Consider the following 20,825-nt stretch of genomic DNA (forward strand, 5'->3'; position numbering starts at 1 on the left):
CTCCACAACTCGGAGCCCAGGGCAGTTCCAAACATGGCTTTTACTGAATCACAGTGTGCGACATCCCTGCTGGGCCCGGAGCCGTTTCCCCCGTGCGTGGTGGAGAACCGAGGCACGGGGACCCCCACTCAGGCCGGGCCTTTCCGGGCAGGCACGCGCGTCTTCCTGCGGTAGCGGCCCGGCACCAGCAGCTCCAGGGTCAGCTCGGTGATGATGGCCGTGAGCCCCCACACCTTGTGGGGGCCGTTCAGGAACACGGGCAGGGTGTAGCCGTAGCCGCTGGCCGTGCGGAAGTGCGTGTAGCCCTGGTTCTCCTCGCGGAGCAGGTGAGCCAGGGGCAGGGTGAACACCTCCTCCACCTGTCGGCACACGCCGCGGTGAGCGGAGCGGCTCCACGGGGAGGGGGCAGCCGGGGGAGGAGGCACTCACCTCGTCAGGGTTGGGGCTCAGAGTCAAGGCCTCCAGCGGGCCCAGGTTGGCCACGATGGGCGCCACGGTCATTCCATGCTGGAAGATGTGTCAGCAAGGGACAGGGTGACACCCCCGCCCCAGAGTGCCCGTGCCTGACCCCCTGCACCCAGTGCAGGCACCCACCCTGTGTGTCACCCCTCACCAGTGCCACTGCCTTGTGTCCTGTCACCTTCAATCCCCAGAAATCTTGTCACTCGTGTCCCTGCTGCCCTGTCCTTGTCACCCAGAATCGCCATCACCTGTAACACCCGTCACCCGTGCCCCCCTGAATCTGCCACACGTGACCCTGCTGCTTTGTCCCTGTCACCCCTGACCCTGCTGCCTTTTCCCTGTCATTCCAATCCTCTGCTGCCTGCAACCCCCCCTCACTGGTGTTCCTGTCCCCCTGGACCCCAGTGACCTGCACCCTGTCACCCAGAGCCCTTGCTCTGTCACCTGTGTCCCCACTGCTTTGTCTCTGTCAACCGAACCCCCTCCTTCTCGGTGTCCCTGTCACCCAAATCCCTGTCACCCCAAAGCCATCACACCATGACCCTTGTCCCTGTACTCTGATCCCAGTCACCCGTGACCCTGCCGCCTTCCCTGTCACCTTGAACCCACGCCGTGTCCCTGCCGCCTGCCCCCCCTTTGTTCTTGTCCCCGCACGCCCTCGTCCCCGCGCCTCCAAGCCCCGCCGATCCCCGGTACCCGGTCGGGCAGCGTCCGAAGCTGTCCCCAGACGCTGGTGGCTGCCACCGCCACCCCCAGCTCCTCCCGCGTCTCCCGCAGAGCCGTGGCCACCGCGTCCCCGTCCGCCGGGTCCCGCCGCCCACCGGGGAAGCTGCGGGAGGGATCGGGGAGGGGTCAGGGCGGGCCCGGCCCCGGTGCCCGCTCCCCCCGCCGGTACCTGACGTCGCCGCTGTGGGGGCCGGCGAGGCGGCGGGAGCGGAGCGTGAAGAGCAGCGCGGGGCGGCCGCGCACCGAGCACAGCGGCACCAGCACCGCCGCCGCCGCCGNCAGCCGCGCCCGGCACCGCCGCTCGGCACCGCCGCTCAGCACATCCCCGGCGTCCCCGGCACCGCCCGCGCCCGCCATGGCGCCGGCACGGGGCGGGAGCGGCAGCGACGGAGGAGGGACCGGCACCGCCCCCCGCGCCGCCTCTGTGCCCGGGGTGGGGCAGCGGGCCCGGGGCCCCGGCCGGCTCTGAAACCGCCGGTCAGCTTGGCCGTGTCCCCGCCGTGTGTGCGACAGCCGCCCCCGCGTGTGACCCCCGTGCCACCCTCACAGCGTCCCTGCCGGCTGTGCGAGTCCTGCTCCAGCCCCTGCCAGGTGTGCAATGTCCCCCGGCGTGTGTCCCTCTTGCTGCTGTGTGACAGCCCCACCAGCTGTGTGACCCCAGCTCCACACACGCCCTGGCTGTGCAAACCTCCGGCCTGGTGTGCACTGCTCACCTCTGCCCTCCCACGGGCCTTGCAAGGACCCTTCCAGGTGCCCAACAATCCCTTCCAGGTGCCCAGCAACCCCTTCCAAGTGTCCAACAACCCCTCCCAGGCACACGCTCCCCCCACTTCTGACAGCCCCCACGTGCCCCTGGCCCTCCGTGCCACCAGGTGCCTGGGCTTGTCAGGGAATTTCCGCTGTGGAAACAGCCTCAGTGGTGTTCCAGGCTGGGAAAAGGCTCCTGGATGAATCAGGGAATGCTGGTGACCGGCCAGCTCCGCTTCCCAGGAAGCCCCCATGGACAGAGACTCTCACACCTGCGTCTTCAGCTCTCAGCAGGAAATGATTTTTAAAAAACTGTATAGAAATCATCACTCTCCATGATTCTTTGCTTCCAGAGCCCGCCATCGGCTCCACAATCCCACTCCCATCTCCGGAATCAGCGGAACCTCTGCTCCTCCCACACGTATCGCTTCCCTGCTGGAACCTTGCGGAAGAACAGGCTGTTCCCTCGGCTCATGTTGCCCTGGAAAGGGAAAACGACCATGGAGGGGCCACAAATGGCCTCTCCAAATCCCACCTGGCTCCTCTCCGTGTCCCGGTGTATGGAGTGCATCCCAGCTCCAGCACTTACCTCCCTGTGCAGCTGGCTCCAGCAATCCAGCCAGGAGGAGTAGGTGGGTGCATAGGGAAGGAGACCCCCGGCCAACCTGGGGAAGAGAGGAAAGACCCACCAGGAATTATTCCCACAGGGAATTATTCCCACCCAGGAATGACCCATTCCCTCTGCAGCTCCACACTGGGCTGTGACCCTCTCCCACTTCAAGCAAGGAGGGATCAACCCTGTGGAGCACTGGGAGCACCTTTCCACGTGGGAATTTTGGTACAGTGGTTCCAGGAGCTGATCCGGGGCAGAGGGATGCAGGTGCCACTGGGACCAGGGACTCACCCGCAGTTGTTCACAGCCATCAGGTTGGAGACCAGGACGAAGGGGTAGGTCAGCATGCTGGCAAAGAACTGCAGGAAAAGCGGGGATCAGGGGGGTGCTCCCTCTCCCCTCCGCATCGGGAGCACCCCTTGGAGTTTCACCAGGGGGAGGGAGCCCACTCCTGCCACCTCCACAGCGTCACACGTGTCCTCCACGGAGCATCCCTTGGCCTGTGGGCTAGTCCAGCTGCTCCCAGCCTGGCAGCCGCAGGATTCCGGGAGCACACCACTCCCTAGGGAAAGGATCCACTCCCTGCCCGTGGCCGTACTCACCCCAGTGACCGCCTGGGAGTAGCTCTTCATCTCAGTCATGGTGGAGACCTGAGCGGGGAGCAGCACACCTGAGTCCCCCCAAAACGGGACCCCAGAAGAGCCCTGGAGCTGCCCCCGTGCGCTCGCGGCGCTCCGGACGCCGGAGCGGAGCCTACCCCGTTCTCCAGCGCGTACGTGTTGATGAGGTAGGCCAGCATGTTGCACAGCCACAGGGACAGGATGTCCCCGAGGAGCCGCGGGACGAGGCCGCTGCAGGGGCAGAAACAGCGGGAATGTTGGCTGAGGTTGGGATCTGAGAGCTGCTGTGGGACGGGGAGATGGGGAACAGCATCCCTGGGGATGCTTGGGTGAGTGACCCAGAGCTGCTGGAGGGGTTCAAGGTACTCCCAAGGTGGCTCTGGGACCTCTCCGGTGATGTCACCCCGCCTCCCCGGCACTCACGCGAAGAATCCCAGGATTCCCTCTTCCCGGTAGATTGTGGCGAAGGCGCTTAGTGTCCCGCTGGGATGGGGAGAAGAGGAGGGCACCGTCAGGGGTGCCGGCGGGGCGGGCCCGGCGCGCACCCACAGCCCCGAGCCCTACCTGTACTTGGTCTCGCGGCCGATGAACTGCACCATGCAGCGCAGGGTGATCACTGCGGGGACACACGGTGACACCGGGGGACACCGGGGACACCGAGGCTGCCCCCTGTGTCCCCTGGGAGGGGGGCACACCTACCGTGGAAGGGGTGGGTGATGAGGGTGGCGGCAGAGCGGGCGACCATCTCCCGGGAGGTCTGGGGACAGAGCGGGCGTCAGCGGGGGGGGACAGGCACCCCGCTGCCTTCCTCCCCTGCTCCTCCTCCTCCTCCTCCTCCTCACCTCCTTGAGCACGTGCTCCAGCGAGGACACCGGCTCCTTCTTGCTGGTTCCAGGCTGCAGGGGCAGGGAGGAGTTGGGGGGAGCGGCTGCCACAGAGGGGACGCTGTCCCCTGGGAGTGCTCCGGAGGCAGGGCTGGGGCTGCCCGAATCCAGGAGCCGTGGGGACGAGGGAGAGAGGGGAGAGAGGGGGGAGGAGGAAGAAAAAACTGAGGGGAACAGGAGGAGGGAAGGCATGGAGAAGGGAAAACGGAGAGAATGAAGGCAAGAGGGAAGGGGAGAGAGAAGAGGAGAAGGGAAAGAAACAGAGAAAGAGAAAAAGAGAAAGGAATGAGGGAAAGAAGAAAAGAAAGAAAAGAGAAGGGAGGAATAGGAGAACAGAGAAATAGAAAGAGGGAGAAAGGAGGAGACAGGGATGGGATGGGATGGGATGGGATGGGATGGGATGGGATGGGAAGGTTCCCCGCGGGAAGCACCTCTGCACCCACCTCAGCCTGCTCGGCCTCCTGGTACCGCTGTGGAGCAAAGGGCAGGGTGAGCGCAGGGTCAGCGCCGTGCGGGGAGCCAGGGGGCCCCGGTGCGGCCCCGTGCCGGCGGCGGAGCCCCCGGTTCCCGCAGCGCCCCGGCGCCCCGCCCGTGCCGGTACCTGCAGCACTTTGCTGTGCACCACGGTGCCGATGGCGCTGGAGCAGAGGCGGGGGGCGAGGCCTTTGAAGAGTCCTGCTCTCCCGTCCACCTTTACGATGTGCTTGGCTGGGGACAGCGGGGACCGTCAGCCCCGCGGGGACCCCGCGGCGGCACCGGGCCGGCGCCGGGGCGGCCCCACCAGGGCGGACTCACCGTAAGAGAAGAGGCCGGGCAGCTGGTACACCTGGCGGCCGAAGATGTTCCTCCCCAGGGTGGGCGGCAGCGGCTCGTAGCCCACCTGCAGCGGGAACGGGCAGGCTGTACCCCCCGCGCGGCCGATACCGGGCCCGGTACCGCCTCCAAACCCCGCCCTTACCTGCACCAGCACCTTCACGTACATGAGCGGCTGCGAGAGCACGGTGAGCCCCGAGCCCAGCAGCACCTGCGAAGCCGCGTCCGCCATGGTGCCGCCCCGGCGTCACGGCACAGAAGGACACGGCCGCGGCTGCCGCCGCTTCCGCTTCCGCCTCCCCGGTAGTTCCGGCGCCGCCGTGACGCGCTTCCGGCCGCTGGGGGGCGCCCTGGGAGCGCAGCGGCTGCCATGGAAACGCCCGGCGGCGTTGCCATGGCAACGGGGCCTGCGGGACCGGGGGCACCCACGGAGCCTGCGGGGACACCGCGGTACGGGGGAACAGCGGGCGACAGGGCTCAGGAGGCACCTGGGTGGGGGAGCTAGTGACACCACATCCCCAGAGCCCGAGGTGACACCGTGGTGGCAGGGCTGAGGTGACAACAGAGGTGACACCGTGGTGGCAGGGCCCCAGGTAGCACCACAGGCGTAGGCTGACGCCATGGTGGCTCGGGGTTGGGTGCCAGCAGACTCTGGCCGGGCCCGGGGACAAGAGGACCCCGGAGGGGACATGACAATGCGAACAGGCAGCACCAGGCACGGACATGGAGGTGGCAGCACCTTTACTGGCGAGCGCAGGCGCAGCAGCGCGGGGCCGCTGCACGGACAGAGAGGGGACGTGCCCTGTCCCCGCACCCGCCCCGCTGCCTGGGTGGCCCCAGGATCGCTCCTGCATCCCGGGAAGGGTCCCTGGTGGCAGCACGGTGGCAGGGGCTCAGTGGTGGCTTGCGACGTGTCACAGCGCTTGTGCCACGGTCTGGCTGATGCTGTCCCATGGTGGCACAGCAGCCATTCCCTGCTCCAGCTGCCCTGGGAAGGGTCACTCCAGAGTCAGCTCCAGGCACCTCGCCCCTGCTGGCACGGGGGCCATTCCCTGCTCCAGCTGCCCTGGGAAAGGTGACACTGGAGCTGGCTCTGGGCTTCTCTCCTGCACTGCCACCTCCGCTCTGGACACCAGGAGGAGCTGGAGGCCTGCGGGTCCCAGCCTGGGGGCACAGGAGAGGGGTCAGACCCACTTGAGGGCTGGGACAGCACTGGGGACAGGTGTCCCTGCAGGACTGTCCCCTCGGGGCCGGGATGGACTGTGGTGGCTCCAGGCTCACCGGGATGCTGGATTGGCTCCGGTTTGTTCGGCACAGGACATTCCTTGCTCTCCGTTTCCGCAGCTGCTTCTTCCTGCGTGGCTCCACCTGTGCCAGGTGATGAAGTGGCACTGGGACATCTGCACCCTCTGTCACCATGTTCCACCCTGGCTCTGCGTCCCTGCCACCTCGAAATCAGTGGCACATGGAGACTCACTGGGCGCTCGGGGCTGTGGAAGTCATCTGGGATCCCTTCGGACACGGAGCTGTCGGAGCCACTGGTGCTGCAGGGGGAAAGAACCATCTGCAGCCCCCAGTGGCAGCACGGGTGACATGAGGTGACAGGAGATGACATACCTGGACTCGAGCTCTGAGGGGGACACATGGCTCCAGCTGCCTCCAGAGCCTGGCTCACGACCCATCTGCCGCTGCAGCAGCGCCTCCGCCTCCACCAGGCACTGCTGGAGCTGCGGGACAGTGCCAGGGCCGCGGTGTCACCGTGGTCCCACGGCACCGGGGCACCCTGGGCCAGGTCCAAGCCCACCTTGGCGGGGGCAGGGTCGCAGAAGTCCAGCAGAGTGTCACAGAGGAGGCGGCCCAGTGACTCGAGGTCCTCCACATTAAAGTGGGAGCTCCTCCCACCTGCAGGGGACAGGGAAAAGGAAACAAGGGCAGCTCCCCAACCCAGGACCACCCCACTGGCACTGTCCCCGTGGCTGTGGCAGCCCCTCACCCAGCGTGGAGCCGCTGAAGGCCACCTCTAGGGTGTAGCTGTGGGAGACGCCCAGGCGCCACAGGGAGACCCGGCCTGTGCCCTCTTTGCTCTTCTGCACCTGGTACTTGCAGCTGGAGAAGGAGAACTGGGGGTGCCCGGGGTCAGAGGGGTCCCAGCCCCACAGGGACAGCTTGGGAGGTGGCACAGTGGCTGCACCCGTGTCCCACCTTGTTGGGGGCGTTTTTGCTCAGCATCAGGGGGAACGCGCGCTGGCGCAGCCGTGTCCCGGTGTCCCCGCCGGCATCGCAGCCGTACATGAAGACGTTGTGCTTCCGGCTGTGCCCGTGGAAGTCGCAGTACAGCACCACCTCCCGCTCCGCCAGCACCCTGCACGATCAGGATACGGCCACCAGCACCGCCACGGGGGCGGCCCCGTCCCGCCAGCTCCCCGCCCCTGCCTCACCTCTGGACCATGGCCCGCAGGTGCCACACGCCGGGGAAGCAGCCGGGAAGCGCCTTCCCGTAGGCCCTGTTGGGATCCCGTCCCGCCAGGGAGCAGCGGGAGTTGCCCACCACCACCCCGTCAGGGTTGAGCATCGGCACCACCTTGAAGACGAAGAGGCGGCGCAGGAGCTGCGCGTCCTCGTGGGCGCTCAGCAGGAAATCCAGGAATCCCCTCATGGCCCAGGAGCCGCCGCTCTCGCTGGGGTGCACGCGGGCGCTCGCCACCACCGCCCGCTTGCCGGCCGTGCCGCCCGGGCCGGTGACGGTCAGCAGGTGGACGGTGTTGCCGGCCAGGCTGCGGCACAGCGCCTGCACCGTGCAGAAGCGGGAGCACGCCGGGTCGGCCGCCAGCGCGCGCAGGTAGCGCTGCAGCTCCGAGTAGGTGTAGGGGTAGCAGGCGGCGAAGAAGCACGTGTCGCCGTCGTGCGGGAAGCGCACGCTCCAGCTGAGCCGCGACGTCGGCGGCTCCCCTGCACTGCCACGGTAGTAGCGGACGTCGGTCCCGACCCGGCGCCAGCCTATGCCACGGCTCTGGGCGTCCCGCTGGGAGTAGAGCAGGGGCTGCAGGCCCTGGCCGTAGAGGCTCTTGGGCTTGGCCATGTTGGCGATGGTGAAGCGGTAGAGCGGCTCCTGGCGCGTGTTTTGGACGCGGAAGTAGAACCACTGTGTGTGTTTGGCCGTGTACAGGTCTGGCCGCAGCATCAGCACGTACTCGTAGGGACCCCTGCGTGGAGGGAAGGGCAGTGCTCCGGATCCACGCTGGCAGGAGAGGCCCTATGCCCCACCGCCTCTCTCTTACACCTTGATGGCCTTCTGGAGGTTCCCACTCTCAAAGCGGGACTCGAAGAGCAGCGTGGTGTCCTGGGGACCCTCTAAGGGAGCTGCTGGCGAGGAGAGTGGTCCTGGGGCTCCTCCAACCCGAGCACGGGTAAAGCAGGAGCCTTGGAGTGCTGTGGAGGGAGCAGGGACAGCGGTGGGGGTCTGGGGAGAGCGGAGGCACACAGGGGTGCTGCCTGTGCTCCCTTACCTGGGCTGCAGTGGTAGACGACAGTGCCCTGCTCCTCACCGAGGGTGTACAGGGCCTGCTCCGGGCCCATGGGAGGGCAGAAGGGCTCTGGTTTGGGGGGGACCCACTCTGGGAGACGGGGGACACAGAGACAAACGCCATACACACAACAGGGTCTGGCACAGGGGTGAGGCAGGGGGACAGCTGGAGCATCCCCTCACCGATGTGCTCAATCGTCTCCTGGATGACTTCACACTCCACAGGCCAGCAGGGAGCGGGGAGGGAGAATGGAGCCTGTGCTTCTCCTGGAGACCTCCAGGGCTGCGTTAAGGGGGCTGGTCTGCCCTGGTGGGACATCTGCACCACCCTGGGGGCTGCACGAGCACCGGGAAGGGCTGGGGGTCTCCAGTGTGGTTGGGCTAGGAGCATTCCCCAAAACCAAGGCAGGGACAGGGAGAGGCCCTCCCACCACACTTGCTGTGCTGGGAGGGCACTGCCCGGGGGGCTGTGAGGGGCTGCAGGGTCTCACTCACGGTTTGGCTCGTGCCCAGGGCCTCGTTGACAGCCAGGGCTGGTGGATGCCTTGGGATGCTGCCCGGAGGGTTCCCCCGGGGACATGGCAGTCTCTTCTCTGCCCGTCTTCTCATCTTGGGGAGAGCAGCGCTGCAGCCAGGGGACAGGAGGGGACACAGCCCAGGGACAGGAGGGCACAGCGGCCAGGCCTCACCTCGGAAGTAGCCATAGAAGCGCAGGTGGGTGCGGATGAAGCTGTCATAGGGCTTCAGGACCCGTCCCCCACCAAAACCTCCCTCCCCTCCCTGGGCAGCGCGGCGCCCTGCGGGCTCCATGGCTCTGAGAGTCCCGGGAGACCCGGAACAGCAGAGGCAGTGTCAGGGCTGGGCTGGCAAGTGGTTGCTGAGCTACAGGGAGGAATGGGGCGGTCCTGGAGCAGAGCTGGGAAAGGAGCCAGAGGGATTTCAGAGTCACTCAGGTTAGAAAAGACCTCCAGGATCATTGAGCCCGACCTGTGACCAATACCCACCTCATCACCCAGACCAGAGTGCCATGTCCAGTTATTCCTTGGACACCTCCAGGGCTGGGGACTCCACCACCTTTCTCAGCAGCCCCTTCTGATGTCTGACAACACTTTCAATGAAAAAATTCCTCCTCATGTCCAATCTCAACTTCCCCTAGCAGAGCTTGAGGCTGTTTTCTCTTGTCCCAGCCCTTGTTCCCTGGCAGCAGAGCCTGACACAGCTCCTGGTTGCACCCTCCTGTCAAGGAGTTGTGGAGAGCCAGAGGGTCCCCCCAGGCCTCCTTTAGTCCAGGCTGAGCCACCCCCCCAGCTCCTCCCAGTGCTCCAGACCCTTCCTCTGCTCCATTCCCTTCTTTGGACAGCCCTTGTTGCCATGAGGGCTCCAGATTTGTCCCCAGGTAGAGTAGAGGCCACCTCCACTGCTGGAGCTGGCCCAGCAGTGTCAGAACAGGGGATGGGCCTGTGGCCACACCAATGCTGGTACAGCCCAGGTGCCATCGGCCTTTTGTCCACCTTGGCTCCTGTTCAGCTGCTCTCCCCAGCACGCCCATGACCTTTCTCAGCTTTCGGGCCTCTCTTCCCCCAGCCTGGAACATTCAACAGGGTTTCTGTGACAAAAGTGTAGGACATGACACTTGGCCTTTACCCTCAGCCCTTCAATCCAGCCTGTCCAGTTTCCTCTGCAGAGCCTTCCTGCCTCCACAATCCACACACCCACCCATCCAGTAATTATGGATTACAGGGGTCTGCTGTGCTCCCCATCCCCATCTACCACCTGCCCTTAGCAGAATCAATGAGATGGCACTTCCCAAACTGCTACGATTTATTGGACAATGGTCAAAGGAACTGTACATCTGTAAAAATAAAAAATACCAAAACAAAAAAACCCCAAGAGGTGGGCACGGCCCTGCATGCCTCATGTGCTCGAGGCCGTTTTCCTCCGCTTCAGCCGTGACCGCCAGTCCTCTGGCAGTGCCTCGAAGTTGGCATTCCTCTCAGCCATGCCACTGCAGGGATAAAGCAGAATGTCAGCACCCAGCTATCCCTCTCAGGGATCCCCCCCCACCTTTACAAGGCACCAGGAAATGTCCTGGTGCCAGCCCCCAGGGTCTGTACCTCATCAGCTGCTGCTGCTTCCACTCCTCAATGCGCCGCTGGGCTGTGGTCTCCCGGTCCTCCTCACTGGAGCTGGAATTCTCCTCCTCATCCAGCTCCCGCTGGATACTTTGCCACTTCTTCACCAGCGATGGCATCTTTGTCTTGCCCTTTTTGCCCTGTGCCACAAAAATAACAGTGGTGAACATGGCTGGAAAGGGAGGAGGGAAGGAAGGTGTCGGTGTGATTCCACCCATCTGGCCTACCTTGTCCTTGCGCCCCTTCCTTGGCTTCTCCTTCTCTGGAGGCGGCGGCGCCTTGGGGGTGGGCGGAGGGGGCGTCTGTGGGGGTGGCGGGGGCGGCGGCTGCTCTGCTGCCGTGCCCGTGGCTGGCAGGGCTCCCCGTGCTGGCACCGGCTGCGTGCTGGCCGTGCTGGCCAGGCTGACGGGCACGGCGCACTCCGAGTATCCCATCATGGAAGGCGCGGCAGGGCCCGTCACGCCCAGGTAGCTGGACTGCAGCCCCAGCGCCGCGGGCTGAGGGCCAGCGTGGCCGGGAGCCATGCGCAGGTTGGGGCGCCCCTGGATCTCGCTCTGGAGGCGCTGGCGCGGCCTTAGGGAGGCCAAGGGCACGGCTGAGGGCTGGTACTTGCCCGTGGCCATCAGGGGCTGGCTGTAGATGACGGGGCAGCTGCCAATGGTGGCCGTGCGCTGCACCAAGCCCGGGCTCATCTCCACTGCTTTTCTCTTCTGCGGCTTGGCCGAGAGCAGCGGGGCTGGGCTTGGATCGACAGCGGCCTGGAAGAGAGCGCTGAGGTGAGTGTTGAGCCGGGAGCACCATTACACACCCATTTCCCAGAGTCTCACACTCTGCAAGCGCTGGAGCCCTGGCTCCCATGCTCACCTGGCTGCTGCTGGCAGCAGGGCGCACCAGGGACTTCAGAGGAGCATCCTCCTCTGTTCCTGGGGCAGGCGGCTCCTCACCCCCCTCATCTTCCATCTCCACTTCCTGGATCTCCCCATCTTCTCCAGGCGGTGGGGGTGGCGGTGGAGGTGGCGGGGGCGAGTCTGGAGGGGGTGGAGGTGGCGGGGGCATTTCCAAAGGCAAGGGAGGTTGGAGGACTGGGACGGAGGACTGAAGCAGAGTCCAAAACGGAGTGAGCGGCATGAGAGACGTAGCAGGAACTTGGCCTGAGAAGGATTCTTTACAAAGGGAGCCTGAAGAACACACATTGACACAGGCTTGAATGCACAGTCTATGGTCTGTACCACCCACTCTTGCCCATGGTCCTGCTCAGAGGCACCGCCACCGTGGACTGCCCTGCCTTCCACCCCCCACTCTGGGGCCAGGACCCCCTGCCAGCGAGGCGTACCTGCGGGGCGCTCGGCAGGCCCCTCGGCGTGCTCTCCTTTGTCTTTGGGAGGTGGCTTTGGAGGACTCTCGGGTTTTCTGTCGGTGGCGCCTCGCTGTCCCTCCTCTTCGTCCTCCCCGTCGGGGAACTCCCATTGCGACTCTCCCGAGCGCTCATTAACATAGAAATAGCGTCTATGCTCCCTAGATCACAAGAAAGAAAAGGAGGCTTCAGCTTCCCTTCTCCGCCCCCGACACTCCAAGGCGGGCCTGCCCACGACAGCGGTGCGCTCTCGCAGGGGAGACCCTCGTGCAGCAGGGCTGCCGCTCTCCCACACACAACAAACAACTTTGAGGACAGAGGCAGGAGAGGCCCGAGCCGACTCGCTCAAAGCTATTTGCTCTCGCTGGCTGCGGGAACGTCGCCCTGAGCCCCCCCGCTCCGAGGGAGAGGAGGGCCGGGAAGGCTGGCAACGTCTCGCTAACATTGGGACTTTCAGCACGGCCTTGGCTGAAAGTCGCCCTCCGAGAAGAGGCACAGGGGAACAGCCCAATGGAGGGAAGCGGCTGCCCCCCTACCCCATGGTGCGCAGTTTTTTATGATACTCTTGGTGTCAAACACACAGTGAATGCTAGAGAGAGGGAGCGGATCTGGGAGCTGAAAAACAAAAGAGCAAAGATTTCAAACAAAGGAAAATTAATCAAGAAAGCCAAATAGACAAAGAAATGTTTGGGTCTGACCTGCTGGCAGGAGACAGAAATCTTGTTCTTCGTTCCGTCGGTGAGTTGAAGTTTGTCCTTTAGAAGAGCTGTTGGTCAGAAGAGTTGATCCAGAGATCCTGCAAAGTTCACAGAGCTCTCGCATGCGCGACCCCCCAGGCCCGCCCTCCACAGCGCTGGACACTCGCGAGAGGCACAACCAGCTCTGTCCGTCAGGGAATCTGCTCCGTCGCAAAGCACTGGGCACTCCGTTTGGATCCTCCTGTTTGGTGGCTGGCCCAAACTCTGCGAGTGCCGGACGTTTCTCTGCCTGCCCAGCACTAACAGAAGCCGTTCTCAGTCTGCCAGAGGGACGGCGCCAGCGTCGTCGGGTGGTTGATGGTCACAAATCATGTCTGAGATGTCAGAGATGAAAGGTGAGAAAGGAGGAGAGCGCGTACCTGTCCCAGTGGCAGGACCAGCCTTTAGGGGTGGCGTTTATTTCGTATTGTTTAAGCTGTTCGGCTGCGTCTTGGAGTTTGCGTTTGAGGTAGTTTCCATTGAGAGCACCTTCTCGCCAGTCTGCAATGCGGGTCTAGAGGGCAAGAACCGGGGGAAGCCGGTGAGGTGGGCTGCCAGCGGCCCTGGGGGGGACGGGACTCGAGGATCGGGAGGCTCCCTTGCGGCACAGGACGCGGGGGGCCAGGAGGAGGACACCCCGCCTCCGCGCCAAGCCACGCTCTCCCCCCGCCGAGGAAGGGAGGGCGCCATGAGGCTCACGCAGCACCGGCGCTCGGACGGCGGATTGCATCCGATCCGCTCCGGAACACGAGGCCGGAGCGAGGGGCGAAGGCTCGGTTACCTCTGTCTGCAACAGCAACATGTGGAAGTTGGAGATAGATTGTCTGTTGATGCCCAGGAACTCCAATTTACTAGTCAGAGTATTTGCCAGCTCTCCGATCTGAAACTGCCAGGAAAAAGGGCAGAGTCAAGAACTGCCCTCTGGGAGCAGCGTCGGGCGGCTGTGGCCCTGCGGCTCTCGGGAAACACCGCTCAGGACCACCCGCAGCCCCTCAGCCTAGAGGGACTGGGACGTGCCACCCTGGCCCTGTGTGCCTGTCACCCCCTCTGTTAAGTCCCACTACATGCTGCACCCCAGGGACAGGGCAGTGTGGGTGGCTGGGTGACAGCTCCTCCACGGACTGCGCTTGACTCTGTGTGGAAGGACAGCACGGCTCCGGTCGCTCTGGTACTTTGGAGTTAACAGCAGAACCATTGCCACAGCAGGTATCTAAGAATGTTTCCCAAATACATGGGCCAGGATGTCATTCCAGGTTCTGTAAATAGTTGCTTTCCAGAGGAACTAGTTGGAAAGCACCAGAAAGGGACAACAGCTCTAGATTTACTGCAGAGCAGAGGCAGCAGCTACATCAAAACTCACGTCAGCACATGGCAACCACAGCTACTCAACCCCAGCATCCTATGGGAGTGAAACCTCCAATCTGGGGACACAGGGATCCCTGAGTCCATCCCTCTGACTGGAGGCACTGTATGGAAGCAGCCACAAGCCAGAAGGGAATCCAGAACAGGAATGTCTGCAAGTGGCATCACCACTGCTTGAAAGAGGGCTTTAAAAATATCTATTTTTAACTTCACTCCTCCGAAGAGACTTGGGAATGTCCACCAAGGAAGCATCTGTCTCCAGTGGTGATGGGTCAGACAAGCAAGCCCTACAGAAGACCAAGGCAGGTGTATGAATCCCCATGTTAATGTGTCTCTGGAGAAGCCAGAACATCCCGGAGCACAGGGTGACCCGGGAGTGGTGGCTGCGGTGCAGCTCCTGTAACCAGAGAGATCCCAACCTGATGAGCAAATGGTACTGGTTACCCAGGGAGCTGGCATTCTTCCAACAGCTCTAAGGGAATCCTGTATGGAAAAGCACCACATGGTCTGTGACAGCACCCACTGGGACCAGGAGCTGGGGTCTGCAGAGGGGACCAGCAAGTCCAGCCCTGCTACAGGCTTTTATTCTTATTATTTAAATAAATTAATTTAAAAATCGGGTCTCACATGGATGCTGCACTGAGCAAAGCTCAGTTTTGGTCTGACAATGTTACATCTCAAAATCCTTTAAGGAGTTGTTTTATAGGGGAGATATGAGATTTTTCACAAGTACAAAAGGACCTTCCCTTTCACACCAGAAAAATTATTTAAGTGGTGAGAAATGAGGACAGGGATGGGCAACTCTCGCTGCAGGTTCCACCCGGGCTCCACCACAAACTGGCGATTCCCCATCTGCCACAGGGAGGTGACAACATTTCCAACGTCACAGAGTAACTCCAGAGCCAAATCTTATGCTGCAGGAGATCTCAGGGTAACAAGTGACATGGGGACTAAAGGACAAACGGGAAAGATCTCCCCATCTGCTCTGTCATACTGCCCCAGAGCCTGGAGCTCTGCTATAGATCAGGGAATTGATTCAGTGCAGCCAAAGGAGCAAACCAAGGCTCAGAGAAGAGCTATCAGCAGGATGCTGCAGAAATCCCCAGGGCTTCCCCAGCTTGTGTCTAAGAGTAACGCCGGGCGAAGGGCAGAGCGGTACCGTCAGCCTCAAGAAACGGAGAGATTACGGACGAGGAGTCTTCAGCCTGGAAACGGGACGACTGAGCGGGCCAGAGACTGGAATATTGTTATTGGTGAAAACAAAGTCAAGATCAAACTGGTTGTCCTCTGCCACAACAACACCCAGGGCTCAGTCTTTGCCCCCCCACACCCTCCTTTCATCCAAGCTTTTGCTGCTGAATCCTACTATAGACAGGATATTGTCCCAGCCCTGCAGAGCCCTTCCTTCACAAGCTGTTCCCGCAGCCACACCGGGATCTGAGCTTTAAGAGCTTCAGGTGGGCCAAATGCAGAGCCCAGAGCTCCAGTGTCTCCAGGGAAGAGGTGGCTGGGGGAGTCAGCACGTCCCTTGTTCCTGCTGGCAGCTGGAGCACCCATCACATCCCTCATCTCACAGACATGCACCTCTACCTCTTCATACCTTTAGATCCTGCTCCTCCTCTTCCATTTTTGGAGCCCCTTGTGATTTGGCTTTTTCCTGGGGCTCCTCAGATTCTGCCTCTTTGTCTGAGCTCGGATCAGTTGTTTCTGTGCTTGGGGCTGCAGGAGAAGGAAGGACAGGTCAGTCCCTTGTCCCACCACCACCGTGGCAGTACCAGCAGCTAGCTGGACACTGCCTGGAACCAAAGCCAGTGTGGGAAACAGTGGGAAAATGTAGCAGGGAAGCCACCTTCAATAGGGAAAGAGCTAGGACCCACCAGAGCCAGTGACAAGAGCCTGAAGTTTAAAAGGAGAGATGGTCCCTGCTCTGTGTTTTGGTGGTGGGGATCCTTCCAGAAGGATAACATGGGAAGGAGAGCATTGGAGCTACTACAGTGCAAAGCAGCAATGAGGCAAGGCCTGGAAAATTGGGCATCGGGGAATCAGGAAGTGACTAACGCCCAAAATCTGTCAATAACAGGTACCAGGTATTAAGTAAGTTAATTATGAAAGACTGAAGAGGTCCCCAAAAGCTGCCAATACCAGAAGGCTTTGCCTTCAGATGACTAATTCACTGTCAAAGCAATCAATTCCAAAGAAGGAAGTTTGTGACAGAGTCCCACAGGCCTCTGGGGAGAAATTCCAATTCTCAGCATGTCCTGGTGCTAGAAGGCAGGACATTTCCCTAAATCCCCCTCCAGACAGCAGGGTACTCAGCTTAAACTGGTTATTTTGGAGTGACAGCTTGTTGTTCACTAGGTTAAGGTGGAAGAAATCTGGTGCTGCTGGGATCAGCTGGCTTCAGGGTTATTTGGAAAGCCCTTGGGCAAAACCATTTTCCTCTGCAAAAATGACATCACTGATTTAATGCCAGAGCTGTCACCCAGCTCATGCCCCTGTCTGAAGCAGAGGTGCCCAGGGCCACAAGAACCTGGGATGGGGCAGGCACCAACTCCCACTCCAGCAGGTCACAGCCTGCTGTAGGCACTTTTGCACCAGTTTTTCCTTGGAAAAGCAGTTTCATTCAGCTTTCTGTGCTGCAGGCACACAAATCTTGTGCTGAGAAGGGACTGGCACATCCAGAGAAAAGGAGACTTGGGGGACCACCTTGCTCCCCACAATTCCCTGAGAAGGGTGGAGTCAGGCTCTGCTCCCAGCAAACAAGAGACAGGACAAGAAGAAAAACCTCCCTTGGCACAACTTAAGGTTCTAAGTTGGATATTGGGGGAAATTTCTTAATGGAAAGAGCTGTCCAGCACTGGCACAGGCTGCCCAGGGATGTGGTAGAGTCCCCATCCCTGGAGGGATTAAGAAACCATGTGGATGTGGCACTTGGGGACATGGGTTAGTGGTGGCCTTGACAATGCTGAAGGAACAGCTGCACTCCATGACCTCAGAGGGCATCTCCAACTTGAACAACTCCATGATTCTACAATCTGGGAAGTCCCAGAGCTGCTGAGCACAGAGTGTTCCTTAAAATACTATAGCTGGCGCATTTTGGGAAGCACAGCTCTGAGGGATCCAACTGGAACATGAGGGGTAGTTGTGTATGAGTGATATATCCACACGCACCCTGAGCTGAACCAGCCCCACAAGAACAGGGGCTGCCTTGCCACACGTGCTGGAGTTACATTCCCTACACACTGAGTGTGAGGGGCTCCGGAGTGGCTCCAGGGACACTGCAGCTGTCTGGAATTTAGTACCAGGCAGCTCAAAAACTGAACTTTAGAAGTGGAGGATTACAGTACCCCATGTGCAGCAGGCTGGATTTGTGATGTTGGGAGGAGCAGGAAGGCAATGGCATGCAAGGCAGCTGTTATCTGTGTCCTGTCTGCCAAAGAATCACTAAATACAGCACTCTTCTCTTCATGTGGGTAATCAGGATAGGGAGACTGTGGCAGTGGAGCAGCTTATCCCAGTGAGGCTGGGCTGTGACAGAGCCACCCCTCAGCCTGTCCCACCTGGCACACGTACCTTCCCAGCACTGTTCTGTGGGTCTTCAGGGAAAGGAGACCCCCTGCTCCTCCCTCCAAAGGAAATCTTTCCACTTACCTGCTTCTCCTGCCTCTGGGCTCTCCCGGCCCGTTTTGCTGGGGCCTCGGCTGGCGGACTCAGGGCTGGCAGCTCCCACAAACAGCTTCCATTTGCCTCTCTTGGAGGCCAGCCTGCGGGACGCGTCCTGCGAGGCCGACTGGCTGCCATCGGAGAGCGGGCTGGAGCCCGAAACGCTGCCCTCGCCTTCCTCCAAGGCACGCAGCTCTGCCTGCCAGACACAACACCCCAGTTTATTCCCAGCAATACCACGGCTGCCATGTGTGGCCCTGCTTCCAGAACAAACATGTCCCATTACCTTTTTCCTCTCCAGCACCATCTCCAGCTCAAGTGTGTCCTGCTCCTCCTCCTCCTCCGCGCTCTCCCCCGACTGCACCACACTGCACAGATCCTCCTGCCCTGTGTCTTCCAGGGGATCCCTGCTGGGCTCTGGCTCTTCTGGGACAGCTGGTGCCTCTTCCACTTTCGCCTCCTCTTCCAGAGGTGGCTCAACCTCCTCTTTGCAGATCACTTTCCTCCTCCAGCGCTCCTCTTCCTCCTTCACCACGTCGGGCACGAGTGGGGCCAGGAGGGCTGCAGCTACTCCCTTCCTCTCTTCCTCACTGTTGGAGAGAGCCTGCACGGCTTCATTCACTTCCTGTGGGATGAGATCTGTGTGAGCTTTCTGGCAGCTGCCTGGGAAAGAGCCCAGGGCTGTGGATGGAGCAGTGCATCCCAGCTGCTTCCAAGGACACCTAAGGAGGTGCCTGCAAGCCCCAGGGCAGCCAGAACCCACGTGACTGACCTTCTTCACCTCACGCTTGCAGAGGGAGGTCCCACGGCCAGCGCTGCCTGGGGTCCCCTTCTCCTGAGGGAATGGCTCCGTGGCTGCTGCAAAGCTGCCATTGGTGCCTGCCACGGTGCTGCTGAGGAAGAGGAGTAGAATGAAGGGCGGGACTGGGACAACATCCCACAGGGCAACATCCTGGAGGTCTTGCCCACCTGTGCTGGTAATGCTGCAGGCCCTGGACCTGCGTTGCCAAGTACTGCGGCAGCTCCCAGGTCACCTCATTGCTCTGGGTGTTCCAGTAGTAGTAGCAGCCCGTGTTCTCGTCCCACACTTCCTGCCAGTCGCCCATCTCCAGCTCTCCCACTGCCAGGGGGACAAGGACAGCCTGTCACTCCCCTCTCCCCAGGGACACACCCCTGTCAGGCCCCCTCTGGAGAGAGGGACGGCGCTCACCTCCGGCCAGCGAGCACTGGGTGTCGTACTGCCACTCCGGGGCAGGTGCCGAGCCTGTGCCGTTGGCTGTGCCCGACGCCGGGCCCGTGGCATCCTTGGGCTCCGGGCGGGGCGGCATGGGGGGTGGCACGGAGGAGGAGGAGGAAGAAGAGGCAGCAGCAGGCTCAGCAGGCTGCGCTGGGGCCGTGATGGCATCGATCTCCTGTAAAAACAGCATCCCACCATGAGCCTCAAATCCCAATCAGTCATCTTACTGATGAGAACAATGCCTTGACCATGAAGCTCCCCTCCTCCTGCCATGCCTCCCTCCCTGTCCTTGCAGGAGTGGCACTCACAGCCAGGAAGTTTGCCAGGGTGCTGTCGATGTCAGCAGAACTGCTGCCGTTGGCATCCGCGGAACGGGCCGGCTTCTCCGGGGCCTCACCCTCCTCATCATCGCTGTCAGCATAGGCACCCAGCAGGCACAAACCTCCTGGAGAAGGGAGAAAAAACCCTCAGGGGACTCCTCCTGCTGCCACAGGGCACTGGGTGCCACCTCTGCTCCAGGGCCACTGTGAGAACAGCCCCTGCACCAGCGCCAGGCACAGCCTGGGGGAAATCAGTAATAAAATGCATTCAACGATGAGCAGTCGTCTCTGGGGAAATAACAGCATGGTTAAAATAATTAAAATGGAAACAACTCCACATCCAAAGTTAATTATTTAGGAAAGGGTTAACTCTCTTCCCTTAAAAATAAGAGTTAAAGGTGGTTAATTACCCTGTGTTAAAAATAAGGGGTTATGGAGAGGAAAACAAACACAGCTCCATAAAAACTCCTATATTTAGCACAAAACCCACCACACCTAGAAGAAGAAAACCCACAGGCAGGACCCCCAAAAACTATTTGTGACCTCACAGCCCCGCACTTTTAGATCCCATACATAGGATCAAAAAAAAAAAAAAAAACCACACAAAGGACCAAGTTCCTACATTTAGGACCCCCAAGCCTCCACATCAAAAACGCCTAGATTTGGGACAAAACACCTCTTTGAGGACCAAACTCCGCATATTTTGAACTTAAAAAAAAAAAAAATCATGTTTTCGACTCAAAAAAATTGTATCTGAGAATCAACCACCCCCAAAATTAAAACAAAAAGCCCCATTTATAACCACAACGCCAACATTTTTTTTAACCGTTATTGTGTATCGGGGGCCGCAAGCACCCCTAAATCCTGAAATTCTCCCCCTAGTTTTTCAGGGGGATGCAATCCCGCGTCTCATCCCAGAGCGCTCCCTTACCTGTGGCCTTGACCGCGGCGGGAGCGGGAGGCGGCGGATTCGGCGGGTTGCGGGGCGGCTCCGCCACCGTCTCGGGCTCATCTGCGGGGCAGAAGCGTCAATCACGGGGGGCTCAGGCCGGGGGGATCGCGGGGCAGAGCGGATCGGGACCACCCGGTGCCGCCAGGCCGCGCTAGGCCGCACTAGGCCGCGCCCCGCCAACAAAGCGACCCCGCTTCCACCCGCCTTCTTCGCCTTACCCGGCTCGGAGCCCGAGTCGCCCCCCTCGCCCGCGGGTCCTGCCGCCTCGTCGCGGCGCGGCGCGGGCGGGGAGAGCTGCAGGATGGGCCGGCGCCCGGGCGCGGCCCGCGCCTTCTTCCCCATGGCGGCGGCTGCGCCTCAGGGCTGTGGCCGCGCGCGGCGCGCGCAGGGGGCGGGGCGTTGACGTCACCAAAGGGGCGGGGCCTGCGCGAAACGCGCCCCCCAGGGGCGGGGCCGCGGGCGCGCGCTCCCTATGGATGGGCCGAGCCCGAGGTTATGGCTCCATCCCATAAACCTGCCGCTCCGTCCTGCCCCCGGGCTGTGGGCCCATGCTACCCTATAGCAAACCCTATAGCTCTTCCTACAGCCCCTTATCATCCTCTATCCCCTTCCCTCCAACCTCCCTTGAGCTACATCCACACTGAGGATATAGCTCCACCCTGCCCTGTATCCCAGCTCTA

General features: G+C 61.5%; 4 protein-coding genes across 9 annotated transcripts; all 4 read right to left on the bottom strand.

Moving 5' to 3' along the window:
• Positions 1-21: 21 nt before the first annotated feature.
• On the bottom strand, positions 22-2,062 carry NUDT8 (nudix hydrolase 8). 2 transcript variants are annotated; one of them, XM_039712337.1, is made up of 4 exons: positions 1,432-2,062; positions 1,061-1,291; positions 430-507; positions 22-359 (listed from the first exon to the last, which is right to left on the bottom strand). In XM_039712337.1, the coding sequence occupies exons 1-4, from the start codon at positions 1,543-1,545 to the stop codon at positions 129-131; spliced, it is 654 nt and encodes a 217-aa protein (XP_039568271.1). In that variant the 5' UTR covers positions 1,546-2,062; the 3' UTR covers positions 22-128. The 2 variants fall into 2 exon arrangements, with proteins under 2 accessions (XP_039568271.1, XP_039568272.1); XM_039712338.1 differs by having other exon boundaries at positions 1,159-1,291; positions 1,358-2,062.
• Positions 2,063-2,214: 152 nt separating this feature from the next.
• On the bottom strand, positions 2,215-5,172 carry MTCH2 (mitochondrial carrier 2). The gene is made up of 13 exons (XM_039712336.1): positions 5,011-5,172; positions 4,848-4,932; positions 4,654-4,760; positions 4,496-4,522; positions 4,011-4,064; positions 3,868-3,925; positions 3,733-3,784; positions 3,592-3,651; positions 3,306-3,399; positions 3,151-3,198; positions 2,840-2,907; positions 2,525-2,600; positions 2,215-2,416 (listed from the first exon to the last, which is right to left on the bottom strand). Exons 1-13 carry the CDS (start codon positions 5,095-5,097, stop codon positions 2,330-2,332), a joined length of 903 nt encoding a protein of 300 aa, XP_039568270.1. The 5' UTR covers positions 5,098-5,172; the 3' UTR covers positions 2,215-2,329.
• A 124-nt stretch (positions 5,173-5,296) lies between these two features.
• AGBL2 (AGBL carboxypeptidase 2) lies at positions 5,297-10,058 on the bottom strand. Of its 3 annotated transcripts, XM_039712334.1 has the most exons (12): positions 8,884-10,058; positions 8,572-8,671; positions 8,372-8,479; positions 8,144-8,294; positions 7,304-8,068; positions 7,068-7,227; positions 6,859-6,985; positions 6,670-6,767; positions 6,483-6,592; positions 6,343-6,409; positions 6,147-6,233; positions 5,297-6,029 (listed from the first exon to the last, which is right to left on the bottom strand). In XM_039712334.1, the coding sequence occupies exons 1-12, from the start codon at positions 9,196-9,198 to the stop codon at positions 5,607-5,609; spliced, it is 2,511 nt and encodes an 836-aa protein (XP_039568268.1). In that variant the 5' UTR covers positions 9,199-10,058; the 3' UTR covers positions 5,297-5,606. The 3 variants fall into 3 exon arrangements, with proteins under 3 accessions (XP_039568268.1, XP_039568267.1, XP_039568266.1); XM_039712333.1 differs by having other exon boundaries at positions 6,343-6,767; positions 8,572-8,724; positions 8,884-8,997; positions 9,078-10,058; XM_039712332.1 differs by having other exon boundaries at positions 6,343-6,767.
• A 132-nt stretch (positions 10,059-10,190) lies between these two features.
• On the bottom strand, positions 10,191-20,535 carry FNBP4 (formin binding protein 4). Of its 3 annotated transcripts, none has more exons than XM_039712331.1 (16): positions 20,364-20,535; positions 20,125-20,205; positions 19,182-19,318; positions 18,847-19,048; positions 18,606-18,756; positions 18,409-18,529; positions 17,923-18,261; positions 17,625-17,835; positions 15,574-15,692; positions 13,393-13,398; positions 12,992-13,125; positions 11,854-12,035; positions 11,385-11,698; positions 10,748-11,278; positions 10,503-10,660; positions 10,191-10,393 (listed from the first exon to the last, which is right to left on the bottom strand). In XM_039712331.1, the coding sequence occupies exons 1-16, from the start codon at positions 20,485-20,487 to the stop codon at positions 10,303-10,305; spliced, it is 2,901 nt and encodes a 966-aa protein (XP_039568265.1). In that variant the 5' UTR covers positions 20,488-20,535; the 3' UTR covers positions 10,191-10,302. The 3 variants fall into 3 exon arrangements, with proteins under 3 accessions (XP_039568265.1, XP_039568262.1, XP_039568264.1); XM_039712328.1 differs by having other exon boundaries at positions 13,393-13,497; XM_039712330.1 differs by having other exon boundaries at positions 13,393-13,497; positions 18,409-18,526; positions 20,364-20,534.
• Positions 20,536-20,825: the final 290 nt, after the last annotated feature.

The sequence above is a fragment of the Passer montanus genome, unplaced genomic scaffold, assembly GCF_014805655.1.
Source record: "Passer montanus isolate IOZ18808 unplaced genomic scaffold, ASM1480565v1 scaffold264, whole genome shotgun sequence".
Taxonomy (NCBI): Eukaryota; Metazoa; Chordata; class Aves; order Passeriformes; family Passeridae; genus Passer; species Passer montanus.

Excerpts from the sequence above, each read along its gene's own strand:
- MTCH2 (XM_039712336.1), bottom strand. The coding sequence starts at position 5,097 with ATGGCGGACGCGGCTTCGCAGGTGCTGCTGGGCTCGGGGCTCACCGTG. Across the intron at positions 3,785-3,867 it reads CATCACCCACCCCTTCCACG|TGATCACCCTGCGCTGCATG; the intron begins GTAGGTGTGCCC and ends GTGTCCCCGCAG. Across the intron at positions 2,908-3,150 it reads ACTCCCAGGCGGTCACTGGG|TTCTTTGCCAGCATGCTGAC; the intron begins GTGAGTACGGCC and ends CTTTTCCTGCAG.
- AGBL2 (XM_039712332.1), bottom strand. The coding sequence starts at position 9,198 with ATGGAGCCCGCAGGGCGCCGCGCTGCCCAGGGAGGGGAGGGAGGTTTT. Across the intron at positions 7,228-7,303 it reads CTGCGGGCCATGGTCCAGAG|GGTGCTGGCGGAGCGGGAGG; the intron begins GTGAGGCAGGGG and ends CTGATCGTGCAG. Across the intron at positions 6,234-6,342 it reads TCCACAGCCCCGAGCGCCCA|GTGGAGCCACGCAGGAAGAA; the intron begins GTGAGTCTCCAT and ends CACCTGGCACAG.
- FNBP4 (XM_039712328.1), bottom strand. The coding sequence starts at position 20,487 with ATGGGGAAGAAGGCGCGGGCCGCGCCCGGGCGCCGGCCCATCCTGCAG. Across the intron at positions 19,049-19,181 it reads CCCTGGCAAACTTCCTGGCT|GAGATCGATGCCATCACGGC; the intron begins GTGAGTGCCACT and ends CTGTTTTTACAG. Across the intron at positions 11,279-11,384 it reads CTGCTGCCAGCAGCAGCCAG|GCCGCTGTCGATCCAAGCCC; the intron begins GTGAGCATGGGA and ends GCTCTCTTCCAG.